The 26,130-nt window shown below is 35.5% G+C and overlaps 1 protein-coding gene across 1 annotated transcript in view; it reads right to left on the bottom strand.

Moving 5' to 3' along the window:
• Positions 1–26,130, bottom strand: part of LOC311295941 (uncharacterized protein) — a 389,126-nt gene that overhangs the window by 31,608 nt on the left and 331,388 nt on the right. The window contains exons 58-64 of the mRNA XM_084417493.1: positions 25,605–25,778; positions 24,318–24,482; positions 20,255–20,428; positions 19,872–20,042; positions 12,250–12,423; positions 7,392–7,565; positions 5,616–5,789 (exon numbers count right to left, since the gene is read on the bottom strand). Coding sequence (XP_084273619.1) covers positions 5,616–5,789; positions 7,392–7,565; positions 12,250–12,423; positions 19,872–20,042; positions 20,255–20,428; positions 24,318–24,482; positions 25,605–25,778 — 1,206 coding nt within the window. The remainder of the gene's footprint in view (positions 1–5,615; positions 5,790–7,391; positions 7,566–12,249; positions 12,424–19,871; positions 20,043–20,254; positions 20,429–24,317; positions 24,483–25,604; positions 25,779–26,130) is intronic.

Here is a 26,130-nt window from a genome sequence, read left to right as displayed (position 1 = left end):
TAGACTTCAGTGATATGCTACTCTGGTTTCTCTGAGCTGGTGTGCGAGTCTCATCGACAATAAAAGCAAACTCTTATCAGCCTCATCCAGTGTACATAAAATGTGATTAATACTGTATCATTTCACATGTACGTGCTTCGTGTAAAAGTGTCTGTTATCAGATCTGTTGAAGATGCGGCTTCTGATTATGTGTGCCAAGACATTTTAAAAATCCCGACCGGATGATTTTATTATGGCCATGTCCAGGATAAAGAGTATTTATGATCACCCAATATAGCATGCAGTTAGGGTGATATTAAATGACTTAGAGATGGGAAATACGGCCAAAATCTTTTATCATGTTTTAAGTCATTAATTTCCTGTGTGACTTGCAAAGGGCATGTGCCCACAGCCCACACACACCTCTCATCACACACCTCTTCATTTCGTTTGTTCACACCACAAAGTGTCACTGTGACCTCAAAGCTTCAGCACTGCCACTCTGAGCTCTGTCTGAGGTAAAACATGCCCACCTTATTACATGAGGACAAAGAAATGTAGAAACAAATAAATGAGAACAAAATAAAATTAAGACATAAATACATGTATACAAAAATAAATAAATAAATGATAAATAAATAAATGAAAAAATAAATAAATGCGGAAAAATACAATTATACATAAATAAGGAAATAAATGTATAAATACTATTTTTTTTATTATTATTATTTATTCTTTATATGTTTTTTTTATGTAGGCTATTTATTTTGGCAGCTTTGGAATTCCAAAGGAAAAGCAATCACAAACAGAGCTGTAAAATACTAGTTCTGCTGAAGATTTGGGATAGTGATGTGCTAAAATGTGTTGGTTGTTGACCTCTCGTGGTCAGCTTGAGAACTGCAGATGTGACATTTTATTTCTGTCTAAATGAACACTTGAACACAAATCAACACTTCAAACAAAATAATATTATACAATTTTATTTTACAATATGCCAACACATTACAATACCATGGAAGCCCTGAACCGCAACGTGAAAAAAAAAAATAAAATAATACAAGGTGGGGGAAAAAAATAGGCACGGTTTCACAGATAGGGCTTAGATTAAGACAGGATTTGGCCTTAGTTCAATAAGATTTTTTTAAGTAGCTTTTATAAACTTTTTTTAAAAAGATAAATAATTCCTGGTGTGCATCTTGAGACAAATCAATGGCACTGATATAATTTAAGATATGCCAAGGTCTCTAGAAAGAGGTTTGGTAAAGTACAGCATTGTTTATAGATAATTGGATTTTAATCTAAACAATCGTGATATTTGAATCAGGATAATAAGGCATAATGAAGAAGTTTTGTATGTATATGTTTCTCAGAGTTTTCTGTACAGGTTATGTTTATTAAAAGCTACATGTAATTGGCAAAGTTAATTTGTTTCAGCTCATTGGATGATTGACAGGCAAGTAGGCGGAACTTCACTTCAGTCTGGGATGCATTGAATGCTACTGTTAAACACACCTACTGTAGCTGAACAATACTGTATATACATTTGTATATTATGTTGTCTATACATATAATGTGAATCGTTGTTCTTATTTTTTAATAAAGTTGTTCTTTTTTATTTTATATATTTCTTTTATATTTTGTTTCCTTGTAAGGCTTTGTTTTTAAAATAGAGAAATTAGTTTGGCTGTAATGGTCACTTGCAAAATGGTAAGATCAACATGAAAAAGAATCGTGATAAAATCGTGATTTTCCTAAAAAAATATAATATATTTTTGTATAATTAATGTATAATTTGCTTGTGTTTTGCGGTCCGTTTCGGAGCACACACACACAGCACCTTGAAGTTGAAAACAGTGCGTTATTAGTTTACAGCAATCACAGATTGTGCTGATTCTGAAGTGAAGTTTGGGTTTTAGAGAGGAATGAATGATCACCGCTGTGAAGGGGAGGAAGTTGTGCTAGACAGAACGTGGCTAGTTTTTAAAAGTTTCACCTCAAATATCTTCTTTTTATAATCCTTGGAAGCCCAAATCAAAAATAAAATTAGGTTAATATCACAGCCCTAAAGTGTGTAACCAGACTAAACTTTTGCTTCGTTCTCTCGGCATTACTATCACTAGTGGGGACTCACTCTCTCTCTCACTCTTTCAAATAGCAAAAAAAAAAACATAACAGACAAATGGTTTAATATTATCCCATATCGCATAGCGTGATTAAGATGAGAGGGAAGTGATCAACACACCAAACCCCCCCACCCAAACTAATTATTATAGGCCAATTATTCTGGAAGAATCTCATCCCTGAAAATGTCCACAAATGGAAAATGACAGTAAGGCATAAAGAAATCATGTAGCCCCCAATAAATTGAACGTTCAATATCACTTGATACATTTGAGTGCTGAATTTGGCAATGACAGTTATGATTAGCAATATTTTAATTGCTTCAATATGGATGAGTTTAATTCCAATATCATCATGATTGTAGGCCTTATACTAAAGACTTCTTTATTCTTGCTTCATCTCAGCTCTGACCAAGATCTTCTCAGTCCATTTCACCTGTAAATAAAATAAAACTATCAGAGTACTAAACTCACAATATTTATTCAATATTACTTTTGTGTACATGTATATTTCTAATTATTCTGTTTACATTTCTAGTATAGTAATACATAAGAGCTAGTATGATAAACATTTGTCGAGGCAGTGTGGTTTGAAGCAGTTTAAAATTCGCTATTAAATACATGCATTTCTGTATAATCACTCTGAATTCATTAGATGTAGGTTTTAAATGTTCTCACCAAATCTCACCAAAATCCTCAATCATTTTAAAGATATAAAACTGATATTGTCAGTTGAGAACAGAGTTTATATTTGAATATAGAATGCAAATTTTAGATTAAGTTGTACAGACATCAGATCCTCACTCGTTTCTTAGAGTTTATAAAGTAAAGAAAGCATAAAGCAATGTGACGTGATGCTTATGAAAGTAGAAACACACAAGAGACAGAGACATTGATCATGTGAGGCTGGACAGCTGATTTTACCTGTGTTTTACAATCTGTGTACAACTATCAGTCTAATTTTGTTAGTCTATTGATTTTCTACTGATGAGCTATATACTATATTAAATATATTATAACATACAGCTATTGTTCATTAAAGTTGTATGTTCCTTTGTTTTTCTCCAGAAACCACTAAAGTACAAACCCCGCCCCCAGCTGATTCTAGAGATTTCATTGGTCATGTCAAGCCAAGTCGCCTTCATTTATATAGCGCTTTTTACAAAACAGATTTTTATAAAGCAGCTTAACAGAGATAACAGGAAATTAAAGCAAATTTTTTTTGGCTGTACAGTAACTCTAGAAGAAAGTCATTGTCCAGTTTAAGTAAGTTCAGGGTTGATTCATTTCCATTGTAAAAATAATTTATAGGGCCATTTACACGACAGTTTTCAACAGAAAACGTTGAATGCATTCTGGCCGTTCATTTACACGACACAGCATTCTGGTGGCCTGAGAACGCAAACTTTGAAACAGGTTTCAATAAAACTTTATTATATTTTCCTTGCACAAATACTGAAAGACTGTCAGAGATAAAAGAAAGTATCTTAAACATCACAGTGATGTTTACTCACCTCAGTGTACAGTTTGAGTCTCGTATCACGTCTCTGAGCGGCTTCTTTGAGTCTCCTATGTTATTGTTTCTCAGATCAAGCACTTTTAAAAACTGCAGTGCATTTGAGTTTGTCAAAGACTGAGTTAAAGCAGAAACATCTGTAATGCCACATTTTTTAAGGCTAGAAAGAGACAAACAGACAGAGATCATCTTACTTTCACCAGATCACAAAACACATGACTAAGGTGAATTATGTTTCACTGTAAACAGTCTTTTCAGGAGAGACAAAGTATAAAGTGTCTTGGTTTAAACTGTTGAAGTGTTTGTTAAAGAGATAATCCACACAATGTTACAGTTGGTTTATAGATATGATGGTCTATGGTTTAAAAAGTTAGAAATATTAGTATTTTTCTCACAAACACCTATCGTTTATTTATTTTTATCAACTGGGCTCGTATAGATAACCGTTGTGTGGTTTATGAAGCGTCATCTTTGGAGGTCCAGTACACCAGTTCATAGAGACAGATTATTTATCTAAAAATAAACTTGTATACATCTGAGATGGCATTAAGGAATGTAAATGATGAAACTTTCAGTTTTGGGTTGAGTATCTCTTTATCGCTACACTACAATAAACTTTTGTCCCTCTATTGGTGAAAAATAAAACTAACTACTGGAGTTACTTTTCTCTGTATAAGTGTGTATGATTCAAGTAATTTCCTATGATATCCAAACAGCTCTAAAATACAGTTCAATATTACAGGTTTATAAAAGTGTATTAGGGTAAGCCACAGTTGGGAAGACTGATCTTTTTGCACTCTCAGAATAATAACGTGCTATTTTTTAAATTAATTAAAAGAAAATGGATAGAGTAGCTTTAAAAATTTGGATTATTTTAGTCGTTTTCATCTCAGGTGGTACAAAGCACAACCAGGCCCGGATATACAAGGTGTTGAGCACCTGTTGATCTTTAAACCAGACAGAGCACTTCGTGTGTGTGTGTGTGTGTGTGTGTGTGTGTGTGTGTGTGTGTGTGTGTGTGTGTGTGTGTGTAAGAGTCAAAGAACTAATGTGGGTCTCATAAGCACGTGATTCTGAACTACAGGAATATTAATATTAAACACAATATGATATCCAAAATGTGGTTTATGTCCATAAGAGAAGTTTGAGAACATATATAGCAGTGTTCTAAGATTTATTACTAGTTAAAAGACATTTAAAATAAAAAACAAACAGAAGATGCAGAGCTATAAACACTATTACTGGAGTCCTGTTGTCTTAAAATAAAATAAACAGTAAACTGTAATCTCACAGTAACTGCTGCACAGAATAATGTTACTAACTGTAGATTCTCCAGTTTGCACTGTGGGTTCATCAGTAGATCACTGAGGTTTTTCACTCCAGAGTCTCCTAGTTCATTCTCACTCAGGTCCAGCTTTCTCAGGTGTGATGGGTTTGATTTCAGAGCTGAAGTCAGGATGAGACACTGTTCCTCTGTAATACTGCATCTCCACAGACTGAAGACAGAAAGAGAAAAGACAATGACTCAGATCAATGTGAACCACCTAACTGAAGTTCTACATCAGACACTAGTTTAATTCCCATACTCTGTTTTCAACTTTCACAATAGTTCTGTGTGCTGGAAGATGTTGTTTATTATCTTTCATTTTTCTTTTATTTATTTTATGTCTCTTTTCTTTATTCTTTATTCTAGCAGCAGATTTCTTTTCCATTCTTTTCCATTTACACAATCAGTACATTGTATTAAATTCTTCAAATTTAACACAATAGACCTTAGTCAGGTTAGACAACATATTAAGTTTTATGTGGATGAAAATTAGGCTGTGAGAAAAAAAACATATATAGCAGTGTACTAAGATTTATTACTAGTTAAAAGACATTTAAAATAAAAAACAAACAGAAGCTGCAGAGCTATAAACACTTTTACTTGAGTCCTGTTGTCTTAAAATAAAATAAACTGTAATCTCACAGTAACTGCTGCACAGAATAATGTTACTTACTCTAGTTTCTCCAGCTTGCACTGTGGGTTCATCAGTAGATCACTGAGGTTTTTCACTCCAGAGTCTCCTAGTTTATTCTCACTGAGGTTCAGATCTCTCAGGTGTGATGGGTTTGATTTCAGAGCTGAAGTCAGGATGAGACACTGTTTCTCTGTAATACTGCATTCACACAGACTGAAGACAGAAAGAGAAAAGACATTGGCCCTCATTTATCATTCTTGCGTAGAAACGGGCGTATATATTGGCGTAAGATTATGCTTACACTCTTCTCACCGCCTGATTCATGAAGCTGTGCGTACCTTTGAAATCCAGGTGTACGCAATACCTGCGCTTGATAAATGCCGCGGCTGAAAACGAGCGTCATTAGAATAACACGCCCCTATATATTCAAGTCTCCGCTTCCCCCACGCCCTCATTTTACGCCATGGACAAACAGAAGACGGCAAAGAAGAGAAACTTCTTTGAGAAAGAGAAAGCGAAACCAGGGAAGTGGAAAGAAACAAAATTAATTTCTAGATTTTTATTATTAATGACGCTTATTGTTATTTAGAAGAAGAATGTCGTTATTATTATTATTTGTATTATTATTATTATTATTATTATTTAAAAGAAGAAGAATGTCATTTTTATTATTTTGTCAGTCTGAATTATTTTTTGGTCATTGAAAGCCTTTAATTACTGAACCCAGTCCGTGCACACCTGCGTGGCCTAACCCTGGCCTAACCATCGTTTCAAAGAATAGTACAACGGCGAGCGCGTCGAGTATATACGCCTCGTCCGTTTGGGGAGGTGCGCGCGCAGTCTGCGGAGCCAGGCGAAAGTATTTAACAAGGCTTGAAACGTCAGGTAAAGCGCACAGGCTCACAACTTAAGGAATACATATGCCTACAATTCAAATGCTTTGGTAAAGTCACACAAATTAAACATTGAAGTCCATGTTGCACAAAAATAAACACTGAAGTTTATAATTACTATGTTGTTGTTTTTTTACAGTGAGTCATAATATATCATATCTTTTAGTTTGTCAGTGCGTTTTGTGGTGTTAGGAATTGTTTTTCTGCGCATTCCCGCACTCAAAACGTGCGTACACCACCTCCTGTGGTGTGGTATGGTACAGAACAAATTTCCGAAAGGATAATAAATAAATCATCATCATCCTGAGCTGGCGTAGGATTTGAGCGTGCCATATGCCAACGTCCATATTGATAAATCTCAAAGTCACCGTGGTTTTGGGTGTACGCCAGGTGTACGCTGGAAATTTGGTGTACGCACTTTTGATAAATGAGGGCCAATGACTCAGATCAATGTGAACCACCAAACTGAAGTTCTACATCAGACACTAGTTTAATTCCCATACTCTGTTTTCAACTTTCACAATAGTTCTGTGTGCTGGAAGATGTTGTTTATTATCTTTCATTTTTCTTTTATTTCTTTTATGTCTCTTTTCTTTATTCTTTATTGTAGCAGCAGATTTCTTTTCCATTCTTTTCCATTCACACAATCAGTACATTGTATTAAATTCTTCAAATTTAACACAATAGACCTTAGTCAGGTTAGACAACATATTGAATTTTATGTGTATGAAAATGAGGGTGTGAGAAAAAAAACATATAGCAGTGTACTAAGATTTATTACTAATTAAAAGACATTTAAAATAAAAAACAAACAGAAGCTGCAGAGCTATAAACACTTTTACTTGAGTCCTGTTGTCTTAAAATAAAATAAACAGTAAACTGTAATCTCACAGTAACTGCTGCACAGAATAATGTTACTTACTCTAGTTTTTCCAGCTTGCATTGTGGGTTCATCAGTAGATCACTGAGGTTTTTCACTCCAGAGTCTCCTAGTTTATTCCCGCTCAGGTACAGCTCTCTCAGGTGTGATGGGTTTGATTTCAGAGCTGAAGTCAGGATGAGACACTGTTTCTCTGTAATACTGCAACTCCACAGACTGAAGACAGAAAGAGAAAAGACAATGACTCAGATCAATGTGAACCACCTAACTGAAGTTCTACATCAGACACTAGTTTAAGTCGCTCAGATTAATGCTGGAATGACAAGAACTATTGTTTTGGTTCCACACTGCAGGGCACGTGATGAAGGGCGAATACGCTGTTGATTTGGTGAGTGCGTCATATATGACAATATCTGGAACAGCCTATTGGAGGATTGGCGGACCCTTGTAAATTGTATTATGAAAATATATAGGGAACGTATTGGATGCTGATAATAATGGACTAAGATATGTACTTTTTCACAGCAGGACAATAAGGAGAAGATTATTGCACAAGTTATAAAAAAATTTAAAAAATTATACAATGATCACAGATTTAGGGGGTGTGAATAAGTGTGAGTATGGGTGTGTGAGTGTTTGTTTTTGTTATATTGTATATAAATTGGGATCTAATAACGATAAAATTATGTGCAGAGATTATATGAGTGGTTCAATGGACAATCTTAACTGATAGATGGCTAATTTTACTAAATTAAATAGAAAGGGACTAAAATTGGCACATTTAAATATACGTAGTCTTAGAAATAAGGTGACTGACATTACAGATATTCTATTAAAAGGTCATTTACATATATTAGGAATCACAGAGACTCATTTGGACTCCACATTTGAAGACTCCTCACTTCATATCCAAGGATATAGTATTTATAGGAAAGACAGAAATGCAAGGGGTGGTGGAGTTGCTATCTTTATACAGGACCATATACCGGTAAAAATGAGAACAGACTTAATGTTGTATGAGATTGAAGCATTATGGCTTCAAGTCCATATTCCACATTAAAAGCCGTTACTGGTTTGCTGCTGTTACCGTCCTCCTAATGCAAACTCAGCTTATTTAGATAAATTATGTACTATGATAGACAATGTGTGTGATAATCAAAACGAAATCTATATTATGGGAGACTTTAATATAGACTGGAACTCACTACAATGTCCTTCAAGGAATAAGCTTCATTCTATTACTGAGGCATGTGGCTTGATACAAGTTGTGTCCAAGCCAACTAGGATTTGCAGTTCGAGTAATGGATCTAGAACATCGACTTTGATTGACCATATTTTTACAAACTCTGGTGATCTTTGTACTGAAGCAATATCAATCCCAATCGGCTGCAGCGATCATAATAGCAATGGTAAGAAAAACCAGGGTTCCTAAAGGAGGGCACACAATAATAGTTAAAAGATCATATAAACACTTTACTGAAGATGGTTTTATTGAGGATGTCAGAAATATTTGTTGGAATGATGTCTTGAGGAGTAATAATCCAGATCATGCAGTTGAAACATTTAACAAGAAGTTTTTAGAAGTAAGTGATAAACATGCCCCTCTGAAAAAGAGAACAGTAAGGAACATAAGAGCTGGCTGGATTGATACTGAACTTAAGGACTGTATGGAACAAAGAGATGAGGCTAAGAAAGTGGAAAATATTTCTAATTATGAATCAGATTGGCAGGTATACCGAAAGATAAGGAATTATGTATCCAAATTAAAGAAAAAGAAAAAGTGGCATTATAAAAATCTGATTATAGATGAGAGGCATGACAGCAAGAAATTATGGAGTATCCTAAATAATATGTTGGGAAGGAATGCTAGATCTACTCCATCATTTCTGGAATCTTGTGGTCATTTTATTACAAAGCCAGTGGACATAGCCAATCACTTAAATAACTATTTTTGTTATTAAATTAAAAAACTACGAGGTGATATGGAACAAACAAATAATACAAAAGCAGAAATTTTAATTACAAATAACATTATGGCAGGAAAGACTTGCAGGTTTGAGTTTATGAACGTCACTGTGAACCAGGTTGAAAAGTTACTAAGAGAATGTAAAGAAAAACCATCAGGTGTAGATAATATTGATGCAAGATTATATAACCTTGTTGCAAGGTTAATTGCGGTTCCAGTTGCTCATATCCTAAATTTGAGTTTTGATAAGGGTATTTATCCACTGGCTTGGAAAATGGCTAAAATTGTACCTTTACCAAAAAGCAGCACTGTACCATTCTGCGGTTCAAACAGTAGACCAATCAGTCTGTTGCCTGCTCTGAGCAAAATTTTGGAAAGGATTGTTTTTGAACAAATTCAAGAATATTCTTCTGATAATGACTTAAATACAGATTTCCAACATGCATACAGAGCAGGTCACTCAACTACTACTACTATGGCTCAGATGAGAACTGATTGGTTGACAGCAATAGATAACAGAAGGTTTGCAGCAGCTGTACTGTTAGATTTTAGCTCAGCTTTTGATCTCATTGATCACAACCTTCTGTTAAGAAAGATGCAATGTTATGGGTTTAGTTCAGCAGCATCAATTTGGCTTCAGAATTATTTAATAAACAGGAGACAAACTGTTGTTTTTTTTTTATGGAAGTTTTTCAGGTGAAAAAAACTGTTTGCTGTGGTATACCACAGGGAAGCTGCCTAGGACCACTCCTGTTTTCTATATGAAGAGTTCAGATGCAAAAGCCTCTAAGTGCCATCTGAAATTTTCTTCTAAAATGATACATTTTATCAAGCTCGTATATTTAAGTTCAATAATTTCACTTAAATGGCAATGAAAATTACCTATTAATTGTCATTTAAGTGAAATTGCTGAACTTAAATATACAAGCTTGATAAAAATGATCATTCTAGAAGAAAATTTCAGATGGCACTTAGAGGCTTTTGCATCTGAACTCTTCATATATATAAATGACTTACCATTGGTCTTAAGAAAGGCAAAGATCGCAATGTATGCTGATGACTCAACTATTTATTCTTCACAAAGTACAGTGCAAGAATTGGAAATTGTTTTAATGGAGGAATTAAAATCTCACAAATAATAAGTTAGTTCTAAATATTAGTAAAACAAAAAGTATAATTTTTGGAACCAGATATATGCTGTTGAATGAACCCAAACTGAATATTGTGGTCAAGGATATAAATGTTGCCCAAGTACAAGAGACCAAACTACTTGGTATAGAAGTGGACAATAAATGATCATGGTCTAGTCATATAAACGCAGTAGTACGCAGGATGGGTAGAGGTCTCTCGATGGTTAGAAGGTGTTCCAACATGTTGCCTTTTAACATGACTGCAGATGTTATAAAAACTGTTGTACTGTCACAGTTAGATTACTGTTCTGAGATTTGGTCCTGTGCTGCAGCAGCACATATATGGCCATACAAACAGTCCAAAACAGACCAGCTCGGTGTGCACTTCGATGCCCACTAAGAACTAATGTGAACATGATGCATAATGTCTTGCCATGGTTAAAAGTAAAGGAGAGATTATTAGCCTCATTGCTAAATTTGACAAGAAGCATTGTCATTACCAAAATTCCTAATGTACTACAGCAAAAGCTATGCTTCAGCTCTGATGAACACAGCTATGAAACCAGGCATGCCACGGAGGGTAGATTCAAACTACCCAAAGTGAAAACCAACTGTGGAAAAAGTACAGTAATGTATAGAGCAATGTAGGCTATAACTGGAACACTTTGCCAAGCGACATCATTACAGCAAACAGCTAATACCAATTTAAAGTCCTTTTGAAAAAGCATCTTTCGTGTTAGTTGACTGTAAACTTAAGGTTGCAGTCAGTCACAATGATGTCTACTGTCTAATGTCTAAGTCTAATGATGATTTTTTGTTATTGTAAGAGCTATGATATGATAGTACTAACTAATTATGAGTCAAGTAATCTCTTTTACTGCTGAAATAATTGTAGAAATGTATGTATATGTATATTTTTTTACATTTACATTTATTCATTTAGCTGACGCTTTTATCCAAAGCGACTTACAATTGCTATATATGTCAGAGGTCACACGCCTCTGGAGCAACTAGGGGTTAAGTGTCTTGCTCAGGGACACATTGGTGTCTCACAGTGGATTCGAACCCGGGTCTCTCACACCAAAGGCATGTGTCTTATCCATTGCGCCACAACCACCCCATATATGTACTGTATATACTGTGTGTATGTGTGTGTGTGAGTGCATGAGTGTGTGAGTGTGTGAGTGTGTGTGTGGGTGGGTGTTGGGGTTTGTAGTGTTTAGACATGTCTATGTTTTTAAATATTGTTTAGGTGTGTGGTGTTGGAAAAACTGGTGTAAAATTGTTTGAAGAGAAGCATGTTGGTTTGACTCCAGGAAGAATAGCTATACTCGTTGCAGCTAATGGAGATCAAAATAAATACAAATACAAATAATTCCCATACTCTGTTTTCAACTTTCACAATAGTTCTGTGTGCTGGAAGATGTTGTTTATTATCTTTCATTTTTCTTCTATTTCTTTTATGTCTCTTTTCTTTATTCTTTATTGTAGCAGCAGATTTCTTTTCCATTCTTTTCCATTTACACAATCAGTACATTGTATTAAATTCTTCAAATTTAACACAATAGACCTTAGTCAGGTTAGACAACATATTAAGTTTTATGTGGATGAAAATGAGGCTGTGAGAAAAAAACATATATAGCAGTGTACTAAGATTTATTACTAGTTAAAAGACATTTAAAATAAAAAACAAACAGAAGCTGCAGAGCTATAAACACTATTACTGGAGTCCTGTTGTCTTAAAATAAAATAAACAGTAAACTATTCTGTGCAGCAGTTACTGTGAGATTACAATGTTACTTACTCTAGTTTTTCCAGCTTGCATTGTGGGTTCATCAGTAGATCACTGAGGTTTTTCACTCCAGAGTCTCCTAGTTTATTCTCACTGAGGTCCAGATCTCTCAGGTGTGATGGGTTTGATTTCAGAGCTGAAGTCAGGATGAGACACTGTTTCTCTGTAATACTGCATTCACACAGACTGAAGACAGAAAGAGAAAAGACAAACTGAAGAGCTACATCCGGCACTAGTTTAATTTCTGATACTCTGTTTTTAAGGCTGTCACACTAGTTCTGTGTGCTGGAAGATGTCGATTCTTCTCTATCATTTTTCAACAATATCTTTTGTCTGTTTTCTTTACTCTTTATCATAGCAGCAGATTTCTGCAGAACAACATTTACACAATCAGTACATTGTATCAAATTCTTAAAAATTTACACAATAGACCTAAGTCAGGTTAGACGCCAAATTGAATTTTATGTGTATGAAAATGAGGCTGTGAGAATTTTTTTTTATATATACTAAGATTTATTACTTACTAGTTAAAATACATTTAAAATAAAGTGTAACAGAAGGTGCAGACTCAGAGCTATAAACACTATTACTTGAGTCCTGTTGTCTTAAAATAAACTGTAAACTGTAATCTCACAGTAACTGCTGTACAGTGTAATGTTACTTACTCTAGTTTTTCCAGCTTGCACTGTGGGTTCATCAGTAGATCACTGAGGTTTTTCACTCCAGAGTCTCCTAGTTTATTCCCGCTCAGGTACAGCTCTCTCAGGTGTGATGGGTTTAATTTCAGAGCTGAAGTCAGGATGAGACACTGTTTCTCTGTAATACTGCAACTCCACAGACTGAAGACAGAAAGAGAAAAGACAAACTGAAGAGCTACATCAGACACTAGTTTAATTTCTAATTTCTCTCTGTTTTTAAGGCTGTCACACTAGTTCTGTATGCTGGAAGATGTCGATTCTTCTCTATCATTTTTCAACAATATCTTTTGTCTGTTTTCTTTACTCTTTATCATAGCAGATTTCTGCAGAACAACATTTACACAATCAGTACATTGTATCAAATTCTTAAACATTTACACAATAGACCTAAGTCAGGTTAGACGCCAAATTGAATTTTATGTGTATGAAAATGAGGCTGTGAGAATTTTTTTTAATATATACTAAGATTTATTACTTACTAGTTAAAATACATTTAAAATAAAGTGTAACAGAAGGTGCAGACTCAGAGCTATAAACACTATTACTATTACTTGAGTCCTGTTGTCTTAAAATAAACTGTAAACTGTAATCTCACAGTAACTGCTGTACAGTGTAATGTTACTTACTGTAGTTTCTCCAGCTTGCACTGTGGGTTCATCAGTAGATCTCTGAGGTTTTTCACTCCAGAGTCTCCTAGTTTATTCTCACTGAGCTCCAGATCTCTCAGGTGTGATGGGTTTGATTTCAGAGCTGAAGTTACAGCAGAACAACCTTCATCTGTCATTTCACAGCCGCTTAAGCTACATTTGGAGAAATGAGAAATGAGAAAAAGAAAATCTTCATTCTGCAAAGTTATAGCATCTTCATAACAAACAAAGGACAAATTCCACACTGATTTTTTTGCGCCCTTCAATGGCAGAGGAGACACGATCTGTAGGGACGCTCAAAACGAAAGTGAATAACTAAATCAAATCATAAATGGCCTTTCCACAAGTCTGTTAGTGATGGATTGCAGAGTTCACATTGCATGATTTTTAAAGTGGTCAGATCACTGTTCTTTCCACACTGGAGGACTATCTGAGGTAACATTCAGTTGCTGCTGTATTCACACTGCACGATGGATCGGTTTGTTTACACGTTGCATGACTTTACAATAGGAAGAATTGCTGACAACTCTGTCTGGTCCGCAAACAACATTTCACAACCAAACACACGAGAAGTGATAAGGAAATAATGCAAGATTACGCGTGACACCGGAGTTCTCGTGCACGACTGTAATTGTTATTAAAAATGGTAGCCCGTAAGAAGCTTGGGATCCGATGAAACATCAAATAGACATGGATGCTCCTGTCTAAGCTTGATTAAACTTTCCTCCATTTCTTGGGTCCAAATAGACAGAGGAGGAGCCTTTTTCAGAACCGAAGCCATGCTTGCTGATATTCTGGTCTATAACTCCTCCCCGAACTTCCCGCTGCCCTGTCTCTTGCTCTCTCATTGGCTGTCGGTCATCGCAGATGTAGTTTTCAGTCAGAACACATTTCTCACAGCACGATGCAGAGTGACGAGGCCTCGTGATTCATTTTAAAGACAGATGACGGGAGAGTTTGAGAAAACATATGATCAGAACAAGTCAAGTTGTTTTGTTTTGTTTGTGACATATAGGACTATTACACACATTTTCATCTTGAATTTCATATGAAGTTTAAATAAGTTATTAGGTAAAAAAAAGTTTTTAATAGTAGATATGTAAGGTAAATGTGACTTTACCAGTGTCCAACACACACACACACACACACACACACACACACACACACACACACACACACACACACACACACACACACACACACACACACACCATATTTTAAAAGCTTCATTACAATATACAAAATGTATATTTATTTGCAACAATCATATTATTGTAAGAATATTAATGTAAGAAAAGCTAATGGGCTGCTGGACCCCATACTGCGTTGTCATGGTAACATACCAAGTGAAGATAATGAGGAAATTACATTGTCTTTTTCTTCACCAAGTGTGTTCCAAACAGCTTCATTATGGCACGGAAAAGCCCTGATGCCCTTAAAGTCCCATTTCAAGGACTATCAGAGTGAGAAGGGCATAAGGATGCTCACTTACAATTGGATTTCACCAAAACTGTGAACTCAGTGTCTTGATTTAAACTGTACAAGTGATTTTAAGAATTATGATTGATGTATGTGAATGTTACTGACCTCAATATCTCCAGTTTACAGTGTGAATCCTTCAGTACGTCACATAAGTGATTCACTCCTGTGTTTTCTATTTTATTCTCACTGAGGTTCAGCTCTCTCAGGTGTGATGGGTTTGATTTCAGAGCTGAAGTCAGGATGAGACACTGTTCCTCTGTAATACTGCATTCCCACAGACTGAAGAGAGAAAGAGAAAAGAAAGTGACTCAGATCTATGATGGCCCACTCATTTTGTTTATTTTTATTTATTTATTGGTGGTCATGTCCAAGGGCGCAGTTTTGGTTTGAACATTGGGGGGAGTTGAAGTGTCAACTGTTTAGCGGGGTCCCGGGGCATGCTCTCTCATGAGATTTATTTATTTGTTTGATTGTTTGTTTTACGTACGTGTATGTATTTAGAGTGTTGCAATAGGGATATGTGGAATATATTTGTTGTTGTTGTTGTTGTTGTGTGTGTGTTTCAGATGTTCATTGGATCAATCTACAGCCTGTCAGTTTTCCTAAAGGATGATGACGTCCCGGTTCACCCATCCAATCACATTACACCACCTTCCTCAAATACCCGTATGTCTTCCACGTCCCCAGCTTTTTGCTCACTTTGGCATTTGTCTTTGTTTGGCTCGCTGTTGCTGATTTCTGTGTGTCTATCATGTGAATTAATCAATTGTCGTATAGTGGTTGCGAAGTGTTTTTGTTTGTTATACTGTTCATCCTTGTTCAGTCATCATGTGAGGCTGGGAAGGAGGGAGCAGGTTAGTAAGTCGCACGACATACGCAATGTTGCGTGTATTGAGTGTATACCCTGTGTATATTTGAGTGTATACCCTGCCTGTCTGTACCTTTAGAAGTATCTCTGTGATTAAACTCTTATATTGGAGCCTTCAGCCTTGTTACAACCCGTAACAGTAGGACATTTTGAACTGTATTAGACACACTAGGTTTAGGAGAGTGCCACACCCTGTAATGTTTGTTATATTGTAGTTAGTGTAGTTTGGTTAGGGTGTCTTGACGCCAAATACTTTTATTTTCTACATTTTTCGTTTGGTAGTTAGTTTAGTTGCATTAATCTTATAGCTAGTTTGTTCTGTTTTATTTATTTATTTTATTTGGCATTTCTTGAGCTCACCTTCCCAACTTTGTTTGTTTTTGTTTAGTATTGTTATTTGTCTTGTTGTTCTCCTCATTGTTTGTAAATATTGTTTCACTTTTGGGTTCTGTAAAAATAAATACTTTTGAGTGGAGTTTTTGAGTTGATCTTTTTCCTTTTATTGCCCGGTCCTTCATATTAAGTGTTAAGTGTCATATTTAAATGTTATACTCCCTTACCCCTATCTAAATCAAAAAGGGACGTAACAGTTTGTTTTTGCAAAATAGTTTTTTTGTGTGGTATCATCCACACATGCATTGATAACATAACTGCAATAAAGTAATAGCCTAGTTAACAATTATTTGTTTACATAGGATAATAATGTATTTTATTTTATTTAAGCTAAAACTTATCAGTTTGACAGAATTTTTACATTTTTACAAACTAACTTTACATTTTATTATATTGAAAATGTTAATTTCCTGTCATCTCTTGGCATATCTGAAAGCCAGGGTTTTCCTAATATCTGTCATTATTAGCAGAAAACACAAATTGTTTAGACAATAATTCAAGAAGGTCCTCTTGATTCTAACTTGTACTTGGCCTAAAAAGTAGTTCTTGTAATTGTTTAAAGGTATAGTGGAGGATTTTTTACTTCCGGGTGGATCCCCTATACTATTGGTCCTCCTAATTGTCAATCATTCTGGTGAATCAATCAAACTTATTCAAAAAGTGGAGAGGGCAGGTCTTATCTAAAATTCGGAAAGATCCTCCACTATACCTTTAACTATAGTATTTATTACAATAAGGACATAATCACAGGTAAGATCATTGATGTCACCAATGTTAACTTTTTTCTTTCTTTTTTATCTAAATCATTTGCAATAAAAAAATAGCAACCTACACATTCAGAAACTAGACACATAACACAGTTGTAATATAAAACTTAAGTGAAAAATCTATTCCCTTAATAGATAATCTATTATAAATTCTACAAGTTAGTCAAAATTTACCACAATAAATACTATAGAATTTGATAAATTCTAGTAAGAGTGGTTGAGTTACTTAAAAAGCTTTCTAATTTATGTTTTTGCAGGATGATGTTTTCTCCTCTTTTCATCTTTTCGTCATTCTTCTCTTTTCGTCTTTTTGGTTTATGTGGCCGTTTTAGATCATGTTCGACTTTCTCCATTGTGTTTTAAAGCTGTAAATTCTCAATAGAATTCAAATGGGTTGCACATTTTACTTGTTTTGTACTTGCTTGTTTTGGTTATTGGGGGGGGGGGACCTCCCCCCATCCCCTCCACAAACTAAGCCCCTGGTCATGTCTGATAGTAGTTTGTCATTTGGAAATCACTACACATATTGACTGGAGGAAATGCTATTACCAACTACTGTAACATTACTATTAAAGGTTCTAAAATACTATTTTAACCATGTGAAATACTCACATCAGTGTGTTGAGTTTACAGTGTTTATCCTGCAGTAGAGCAGCGATCTGATTCACTCGTGTGTCTCCTAGTTCACGTTGACTCAGATTCAGCTTTCTCAGGAGTAACGGGTTTTTACCCACAATTCCTTCCACATACTGACAGGCTTCATATGCAGCAGGACCCAAAAACCTGCAGAAGAGAAGATGAAGCAGGATTCAGTTAAATTCTCAACTAAACTTGATGTAATGACAAAATCCATTTTACATGATATTTGTCTTGAAATCACTCTGATTTATTTGATGTAACAACATATTATGTAGCTTATTGTATTATTGAGATACAATACATATAATATAATTTCTATTATTTCATCACGTCTCACCTCAGTGTCTTCAGTTGACAGTTCTGATCCTGTAGTAAATCATTGAGCTCCTTCACTCCTGATTGTCCAGGATCATTTCCTGTAAGATCCAGCTCTATCAGGTGTGAAGGGTTTGATCTCAGAGCTGAAGCCAGAGCTTTATAACCTTCTTCTGTGATACTGCAGTCTGAAAGTCTAGAAGAAAAGACAATGTAACATTCAGCTATTAATCAGTTATTCTAGAAAGTACCTGAACAAAATAAATTATATTAAATAAACTGAATTATATTTTGTTCCTTGTACAACAAATTATAGTCAGTTTCAAAACAAAAAGTGAAAACTGGAAATGCAGTCAAGCAAAAGGTCCCAAAGAAGATATCAACATCACTTTCAAAGTTTCAATTATATCAAATTATATTTCAACTATATTTCACAGGTGTGAAAGTTTTTGATCTGAATGATCCACAATGTACAAGCAACATGTTTTGAAATGACCTAAAAGTTCACATATAAACCCCATTGAAATGTTATGGCAAGACCTGAAATGTCCAGTTCATACTGGAAAGCCTACATATTTCACTCTAGCTGAAGCAGTTTTGTAAGGAGGAAGGAGGGGGTTAACAACTACAGGAAGGGTTTGGATGGGACAAAGTTGGCAAGGTGAAAGCAGAATCAACAATAAGTAGATATCTTAAAGAAAAATTATATGTAATAAAAAATAATCTTAGTGATAAATATCAGATCTCACCCTTCTTTCTCAAGTTAACAGACAGATATAAATCAATATACACAACACCACTAAGCTCATGGCTTTTTCTCTGTTATCTTTAAATGTTCGAGGTATTATGTGTAATGTTAAACCTAAGGCACTTTTTCTAAAAGCAAGTGAAATGAATTGTTTCTTTCTTCAAGAGACTCATTCAACTGATGTAGATGTGAGATTTTGGCAGTCACAATGGGGTGGAGAGGCTTTATTCTCTCTTTATTCTGTAACTTCTCACTCAGCAGAAGTCTTCTTTTGTTTAAATGGATGGACAGCAAAATTGTTGCAAGTTCAGGCGATAACGAGGGTCACTGGATTATCGTGGTTCTTGAATCAAATGGATGTAATTACATCTTGATTAATGTTTATGGTTACACTAACAAGGCCGACAGGCTGCTAATAAATATATATTTTTTTTTTTCTTCAGAATATGGCTACCTAAAGTGATGACTGGAAGAACACATATTTTACAGACACAAATATTATGGGAGGGGATTTTAATGCCGCTCCAGATGTCAGGATTCCCTGATTTCAGTTTCTTGATCTGATGATGTTTGACGTGTAAAGAACCCACATAAAAGCCTATTGCATTGGGGTCTGTTTCAGGGCTTATTAAATGTTCTAGATTGAATTTTTGGTTGATAACTAATCTTCTTTCTTCCTCATTTGACTGTAACACTTCTCATTCAGTTTTAAAGGGTACCAATTATACCACTTTTTTTTTTACAAAATGTAATATAAATCTTAGATGTCCCCAGAATGTGTTTGTGAAGTTTCAGCTCAAAATACCCCACCGATTATTTATTATAGGATGTTTTAAAAGCCCTTATTTGCCTATCTGCCAACACACATTTATGTTCAAACACCATGTAAAAGAGAATTTTGCATAATCAAAAGTCAAACAGTCAAAAACTGAAATAATTATTAAAATCAATTTATTGTGGTGTTGTGTCTGTCAATCGCCCCTGACTCAATCAAATGAGGAAATAATATTACCAACTACTGTAACATTACTATTAAAGGTACTAAAAATACTATTTTTAACCATGTGAAATACTCACTTCAGTGTGTTGAGTTTACAGTGTTTATCCTGCAGTAGAGCAGAGATCTGATTCACTCGTGTGTCTCCTAGTTCACGTTTACTCAGATTCAGCTCTCTCAGGAGTAATGGGTTTTTACCCACAATTCCTGTCACATACTGACAGGCTTCATCTGCAGCAGGACCCAAAAACCTGCAGAAGAGAAGATGAAGCAGGATTCAGTTAAATTCTCAATTAAACTTGGTGAAATGACAAAATCCATTTTACATGATATTAGTCTTGGAATCATGCAGTCAACTTTGATGTAACAACATATTATGTAGCTTATTGTATTATTGAAATAATATTTCTATAAATAATTTGGCTGCATATAATGTTTGTTGTATTTTTTCATCACGTCTCACCTCAGCGTCTTCAGTTGACAGTTTGGATCCTGTAGTAAATCATTGAGCTCCTTCACTCCTGATTGTCCAGGATCATTTCCTGTGAGATCCAGCTCTATCAGGTGTGAAGGGTTTGATCTCAGAGCTGAAGCCAGAGCTTTATAACCTTCTTCTGTGATACTGCAGTCTGAGAGTCTACACACACACACAAAAATTGAAATAAAATGAACATTGGGGATCCAATTTATTAATTAGCTGAATCGCTTATCAGATACACGGTAAACCACATTCTGTCATTAATGTTGAAGTTGATTAATGAATTACAATTAAATAATGGTGACCAGGAGTCTGTGATAGTGTTTTAAACTTCATCTTAAATGTAAAAAGTATAATTATGCCCTTTTTTGTTGTGTTTATTAGTATTGTATTTAGTTAGTGATATCACTGTTGTGAGGTCAAAGACTCGATGAACTGCTGCCATGTCAAATCTGAAACAATCTATGCCAACCACAAGCCTCAAAGACACTTGTTTGTTATAATTTAAGTTGACATTGTTTTAATTGTTACGCCAGAGGAGAAGTGGCTCCCCCAGTGCAGCCTGGTTTCTCTCAAAGTATTTTTCTCCTGCTAAAACCATATTTTATGTTTTTCATTCCTTGCCACTGTGACCTCTGGCTCGATCACTCGGGGATTAATGCAACATGTGGTGAATTTCTAGCAGCTATGTTTAAACTACTTAGAGGTTGGGACGTTTTATGACCAAAATCTTGTCAACAACAGTAATAATACATGTAACAATCCACATGTCACAATCTGTTTAAAATTAGAAATGTAATAAACTGATATTAAATCCATCCTGTATTTTCTCTTAAATTACTGCAAATTTTAAAAATGTTAAACTCGCATCAGACTAAGAGAGCCAGTTATTTTCATCATAAGACAATCGATCATACCTAGTGATGGGACATTTGAACCGAGGCGTCGGAGCGTGTGTCGAGAAAAAGTGGGCGTGCCAGATGAAGCCGCGATTCGAGGCTTGTGTTGTTAACGTGAAAATCACGTGACTAATGACAAACGAGGCCTCGGTTTGTGTGGATACGTCATCGGTTCGGTCTGAGTGTCGCTTCCGGATAAAAGGCGGTTCGAAACTCGCGCCTCCTTGTGGGTGTTGTCAGGAGTAGTAGAAGAAGTTGTAGTAGTGTCAGAGAGTCAGAGAGTTAGATGATAACTGTTGTGTCATATGTGAGGGCTGTATATTATTACATTATCAGGTTAGAATAGTTATAGTATATTATTATTATAGTAGGCCTAGTTATATTATAGTCTTGTTATATTAATTAGATAAGATTATTTGGATTGCTCTGGATTTTTGCATCTGGACTGGACTGCTTTTTGATTTGGATTGCCTTTTTGGATGTGTTTGCTTTTTGTGACTCTTCTTTTTCCTGGTAATGGAGCAGCAAGAAAGAGGGAATCCTACCCTGTCTGGGCTCAACAGAAGCATCAGTGTCCTCATTTGTACCACTGCCATTTTTACGTTCCCCTGCATCCCCTGTTCCTTGTGAAAGGATATTTTCCAAGGCTAGAGAGATTTTGTCCAAGAAGAGGAATCATCTAAACCCCAACACACTTGAAATAATTCTGTTTCTCAATAAAAAATCTATTGTAATCCTTCCTTCCGGACTATTCTGTTGCAGTTTACTTCTATAATCTGCTAAATGAATAAATGTACTTTATTACACTCCCTCTAACATAAGCACTGCACTCAACAGTGTCACTGTTGTTGTTCATACTGTCACTATCCAAAAAATGTATGAATAATTAATAAACTGTGTGTGTGACTGCACAAGTAAATTCAGACAGAGAAAGATACATATTTTATATTATACACAGTAATGGACAAATGTCTGATCATGTCTTTTTATTATTGCAAATGAAAGGTTACAGACATCAACAGTGAGTAGCCTACAAAATAAATAAATAAATATTTGTATTTATAAAAATATTTTTATAAAATATACATTTAAATAAAAATATACAAATAAATATTTATATTTCTAAAAGTATTTTATAAAATATATTTTTTTTATAAAAAAAATTTTTTTTAAATAAAATTAGGGAGGGAGGGAGGGAGGGAGGGAGGGAGGGAGGGGGGGCGTGGCTCTGAACACTGGTTCAGAATGAATTAATTTGTCTGCTATTTCTTTGCACAGTAGCTAGGTGTCACTAGTGAGCAATGCTGAATGAAGCTTCGAGTAATGAACCTTTGGCTGAAGCAATGGACTGCGAGGTCTCAGTGGTTCAGGAAGCCTCATTTTGCCATCACTAATCATACCTTTGTATGCTTTTGTAATGGTATCCACTGGAGGCAAGTTGTAATTGAGAACCCAAGTGCAGTTTATAATAAATAAAAACAAACATGAAACAAAAACATGGCGTGGCATGAAAACAAAAACCAAGGCATGAACATGAACTTACACATGACAGAACTACAGGAAACAATACTTGACAAAGACACATGGCAAACATGAGGGCTTAAATACACAGACTAAATGACAAGACAAGGGACACCTGTGAACAATGAACAGACGATTAACCAATGAAAAAAACACATGGCAGGATCACATGACAAACAGGGAATCACATGACAGACATGAAGCATGACAAGACACAGGCCCTGTCCCAAATGGCGCACTTCATGTGGACTTTCGGTCTCGTGGACTTATATTGCGCGTGCTCGCTGAGTCTACGAGTCTGTAGGCCGTCCCATTCAGCATTTTAATGCTCTGAAGTGTGCTCAGCAGCGCCCCATTTGTACCCTTGAAGTGGTCTTCCGTGAAGCCCGCATAGATGCAGGCTCCACGCACTTCAACTACCCAGGAATCCTTGCGAAAGGCCAATCAGACAACGGATGGGAGGAGATTTCGCTCACGGGCAATTGTTGACATGGCCGAGATGAAAATATTACGTTTTTTATGACCTAGATGTACATTTTACCAGTTGTAACTTACAGTTTATACAAACATTATGGTCATCAAGCAGTGGTTGATGTCTCAAACATAATAATAGCACGTTGAATAATATGATCGCATTATGATTCATTAAATAAATAAAACCGAATGTCAGGGCTTTACTGAGTCAAATGTAAACATAGTATGAATATTGAAACCTGTAAATTCATCTGAAACGCATGCACATTTATCATTATGAGTTAAAATTGTAATCTTAGTTCAAATGGAACAGTATTATTATGTACAACTGTATACATCATTTAAATAAGCATGATGTATATTGTCTAATGCCCAGGTGGCATACACAATATCAAAATATAGAACTGTAAAATTAGGCTGTGTATAGCTGACATGGAGATAAGATGTCAGAGCGCAAAAATGTGATTTCTCCTGTCCAACAACAACCAGACCGTTATTTCCGGCGTGACGATCAAGTCTGTCCCAAAAATACCTCTCAATGTCCCCTTGTGGACTCGCGCCAAGGGCCCTATTAGGGCTGCACTACATGACATCACCAAAGTGTGGACTCTGAGGAAGTCCACAAGTCCGGAGTGTGCCATTTGGGACAGGGCCATAGAAACATGACAAGAACAAACCCAAAATCATGACAGCTTTTAGATAAATCTTTACTGTTGCTTAGAAAAACAACATCCAATATTTAAATATCTTAATAAAACAGAGGAAACCAAAAAATGTTGATCTCTTAAAGGAGTAGTTCACTTTTAAAATGAAAATTCTGTCATCATATACTCACCCTCATGTTGTTTCAAACCTGTATGAATTTCTTTCTTCTGCTGAACACAAAGGAAGATATTAAGAAGAATGTCAGTAACCAGACAGTTTTTGGGTCCCATTGACTTCCATAGTATATTTTTTTCCTACTATGGAAGTCAATGGGACCCAAAAACTGTCTGGTATATGATGACAGAATTTTCATTTTAAAAGTGAACTACTCCTTTAATTACCTTTGAACACTGTGTGCCCGAGTCACTGTGGCACTGATTTATGTGCTGAATAATACTACACAATAAAGCTAGTCCTGGTTTGTGCAGCTGATGGTGAAATATACTCACTTCAGTATCTTCAGCTTTGATTTCTTCAGTCCCTCACAGATCTCTTTGACTCCTGAGTCCAGCAGACGGCTGTTGTTCAGGTTCATCTCTTTCAGGATGGTGTTTTTGGAGATAACAGTAGCTAGAATTGCACAGCTTTTCTTTGTCATCTCATAATTATTCAACCTAAACAGGAAGACCTGATTTATTGTTCTTGTTTTCAGCAAATATTCAACACACATCAGTTCAACAGGTTTTCAGTATGTTCACACATGTGGCTGACATTGTCAAAAGTTTGTAGCACTTCAGAAACTGCTGCTGTCACGCACTGACTGGGCAAGAAGATCAGGTGAAGCGAAGTGGATCTAAAACAGCAGTGTAACTTTGTTTAATTCAAGAAAACAATAATCCAATATGTGAGATGGCAATGTAAGAGTGTGCATGAAACACGAAGAAAACTGGATAATATATAGGCTCGTTTGAGATGAGCTGTGCCTCGCCTCGCTTGAAATGAAGTCGAGAGTTGGCGGCTGCAGTGAGGGGGAGGAGTGAAAAAAGTGAAGGCAAGACGAACAGTTCTCTCTTCTCATAGTAGATCAGAAATCTACAATATCAAACGTGGATATCGTGGGATTCACACTCATGCGCGGTGTTGCTGATAAACTGGATATAACTTTTATGTGAAAATAAATATGATACGCAAGACATCCAAAGTACTTGTTATTAATTTAATTCCATCCAAAAGACATATTTTTGATTTTCTTAAATAAATATGACAATCACATTATCCCATATGATAATCGCTTAAAATATGATATCACAATTTCAAAATTCAAACATTTTAAAAGAGAACAATACATCATGGATGTTTAAACCAATGAGCGTTAAGCTGTGTCGTCAGCAAGTCGTTTCCTATTGTGCTTTTGAGCAGTGCAGTCAATGGAGAGCAACTGTTTACGACTGCAGAATCTGACAAGTCCGCATCGCCGTCACAAGAGTTTTTTGACATACGTCAGCATGGCATCAGACACAGGCCCACACTCAGACACATTTCTCCGGCTTGCATCCGTTCAATGGTTCATCCACCATTGAATGGTTCTGCACAGATTTTTCTCATCTCAAATGAGCCTAATATATGACGGAAACTGAAAGCATAATATACACTTAAACTAATGATGAAACGAGGAACGGTGTGTGTAATCAATGTGAAAAATAGAAACTATGACAACAGAATTGTAATGTTAAAACAATACATTGATGTTAAATATAAAACAAAAAGTTATAATGCATAAAATCATGTTTACTCACTTTATTTTCTCCACTTTGCTATGAGAGTCCATCAAAAGAGCAGAGAGCTTCTCTCCATCCAGATCTCCTAGTTTATCTCCACTCAGATCCAGTTCTGTCAGTAATAATGGACTTTTACCCAGAACTTTAGTGAGATACTCACACGCTTCCAGTGCAGCAGGACTTTTCAAAAATCTAAACAAAGTAGATTATCATTTTATATCATATAATCTTAAAATTGAATGCCTTTTGCAACACTCTTCCTTTTTAATGGGCCAAGTTTATGTACATAGTGTGTGGTTAGTGTCTAAGTGCAAGATTCTGATTTCTTTTGGAGCACATTTTTTAAATCTAGCAACATTCTTTTAGAAGCTAACATTCACAATAAACTAGAAGGAAGTTTTTTGTGTTCATTTTTAAAAATTAACAGACATTACCAATTTATTTATTGAATTGTTGTTAGATGTGAGGTTAAATATATATTTTTTCATTATTTTACACAGAAATACAATGTAAAATTGTAATGTTAAGTGATGTTATTCAACAG

This window comes from Rutilus rutilus (genome assembly GCF_951802725.1).
Source record: "Rutilus rutilus genome assembly, chromosome: 8".
NCBI classification, from domain to species: domain Eukaryota; kingdom Metazoa; phylum Chordata; class Actinopteri; order Cypriniformes; family Leuciscidae; genus Rutilus; species Rutilus rutilus.
The sequence above is the reverse complement of the archived record's forward strand: the minus strand, read 5'-3'. Positions and strand labels throughout refer to the sequence as shown.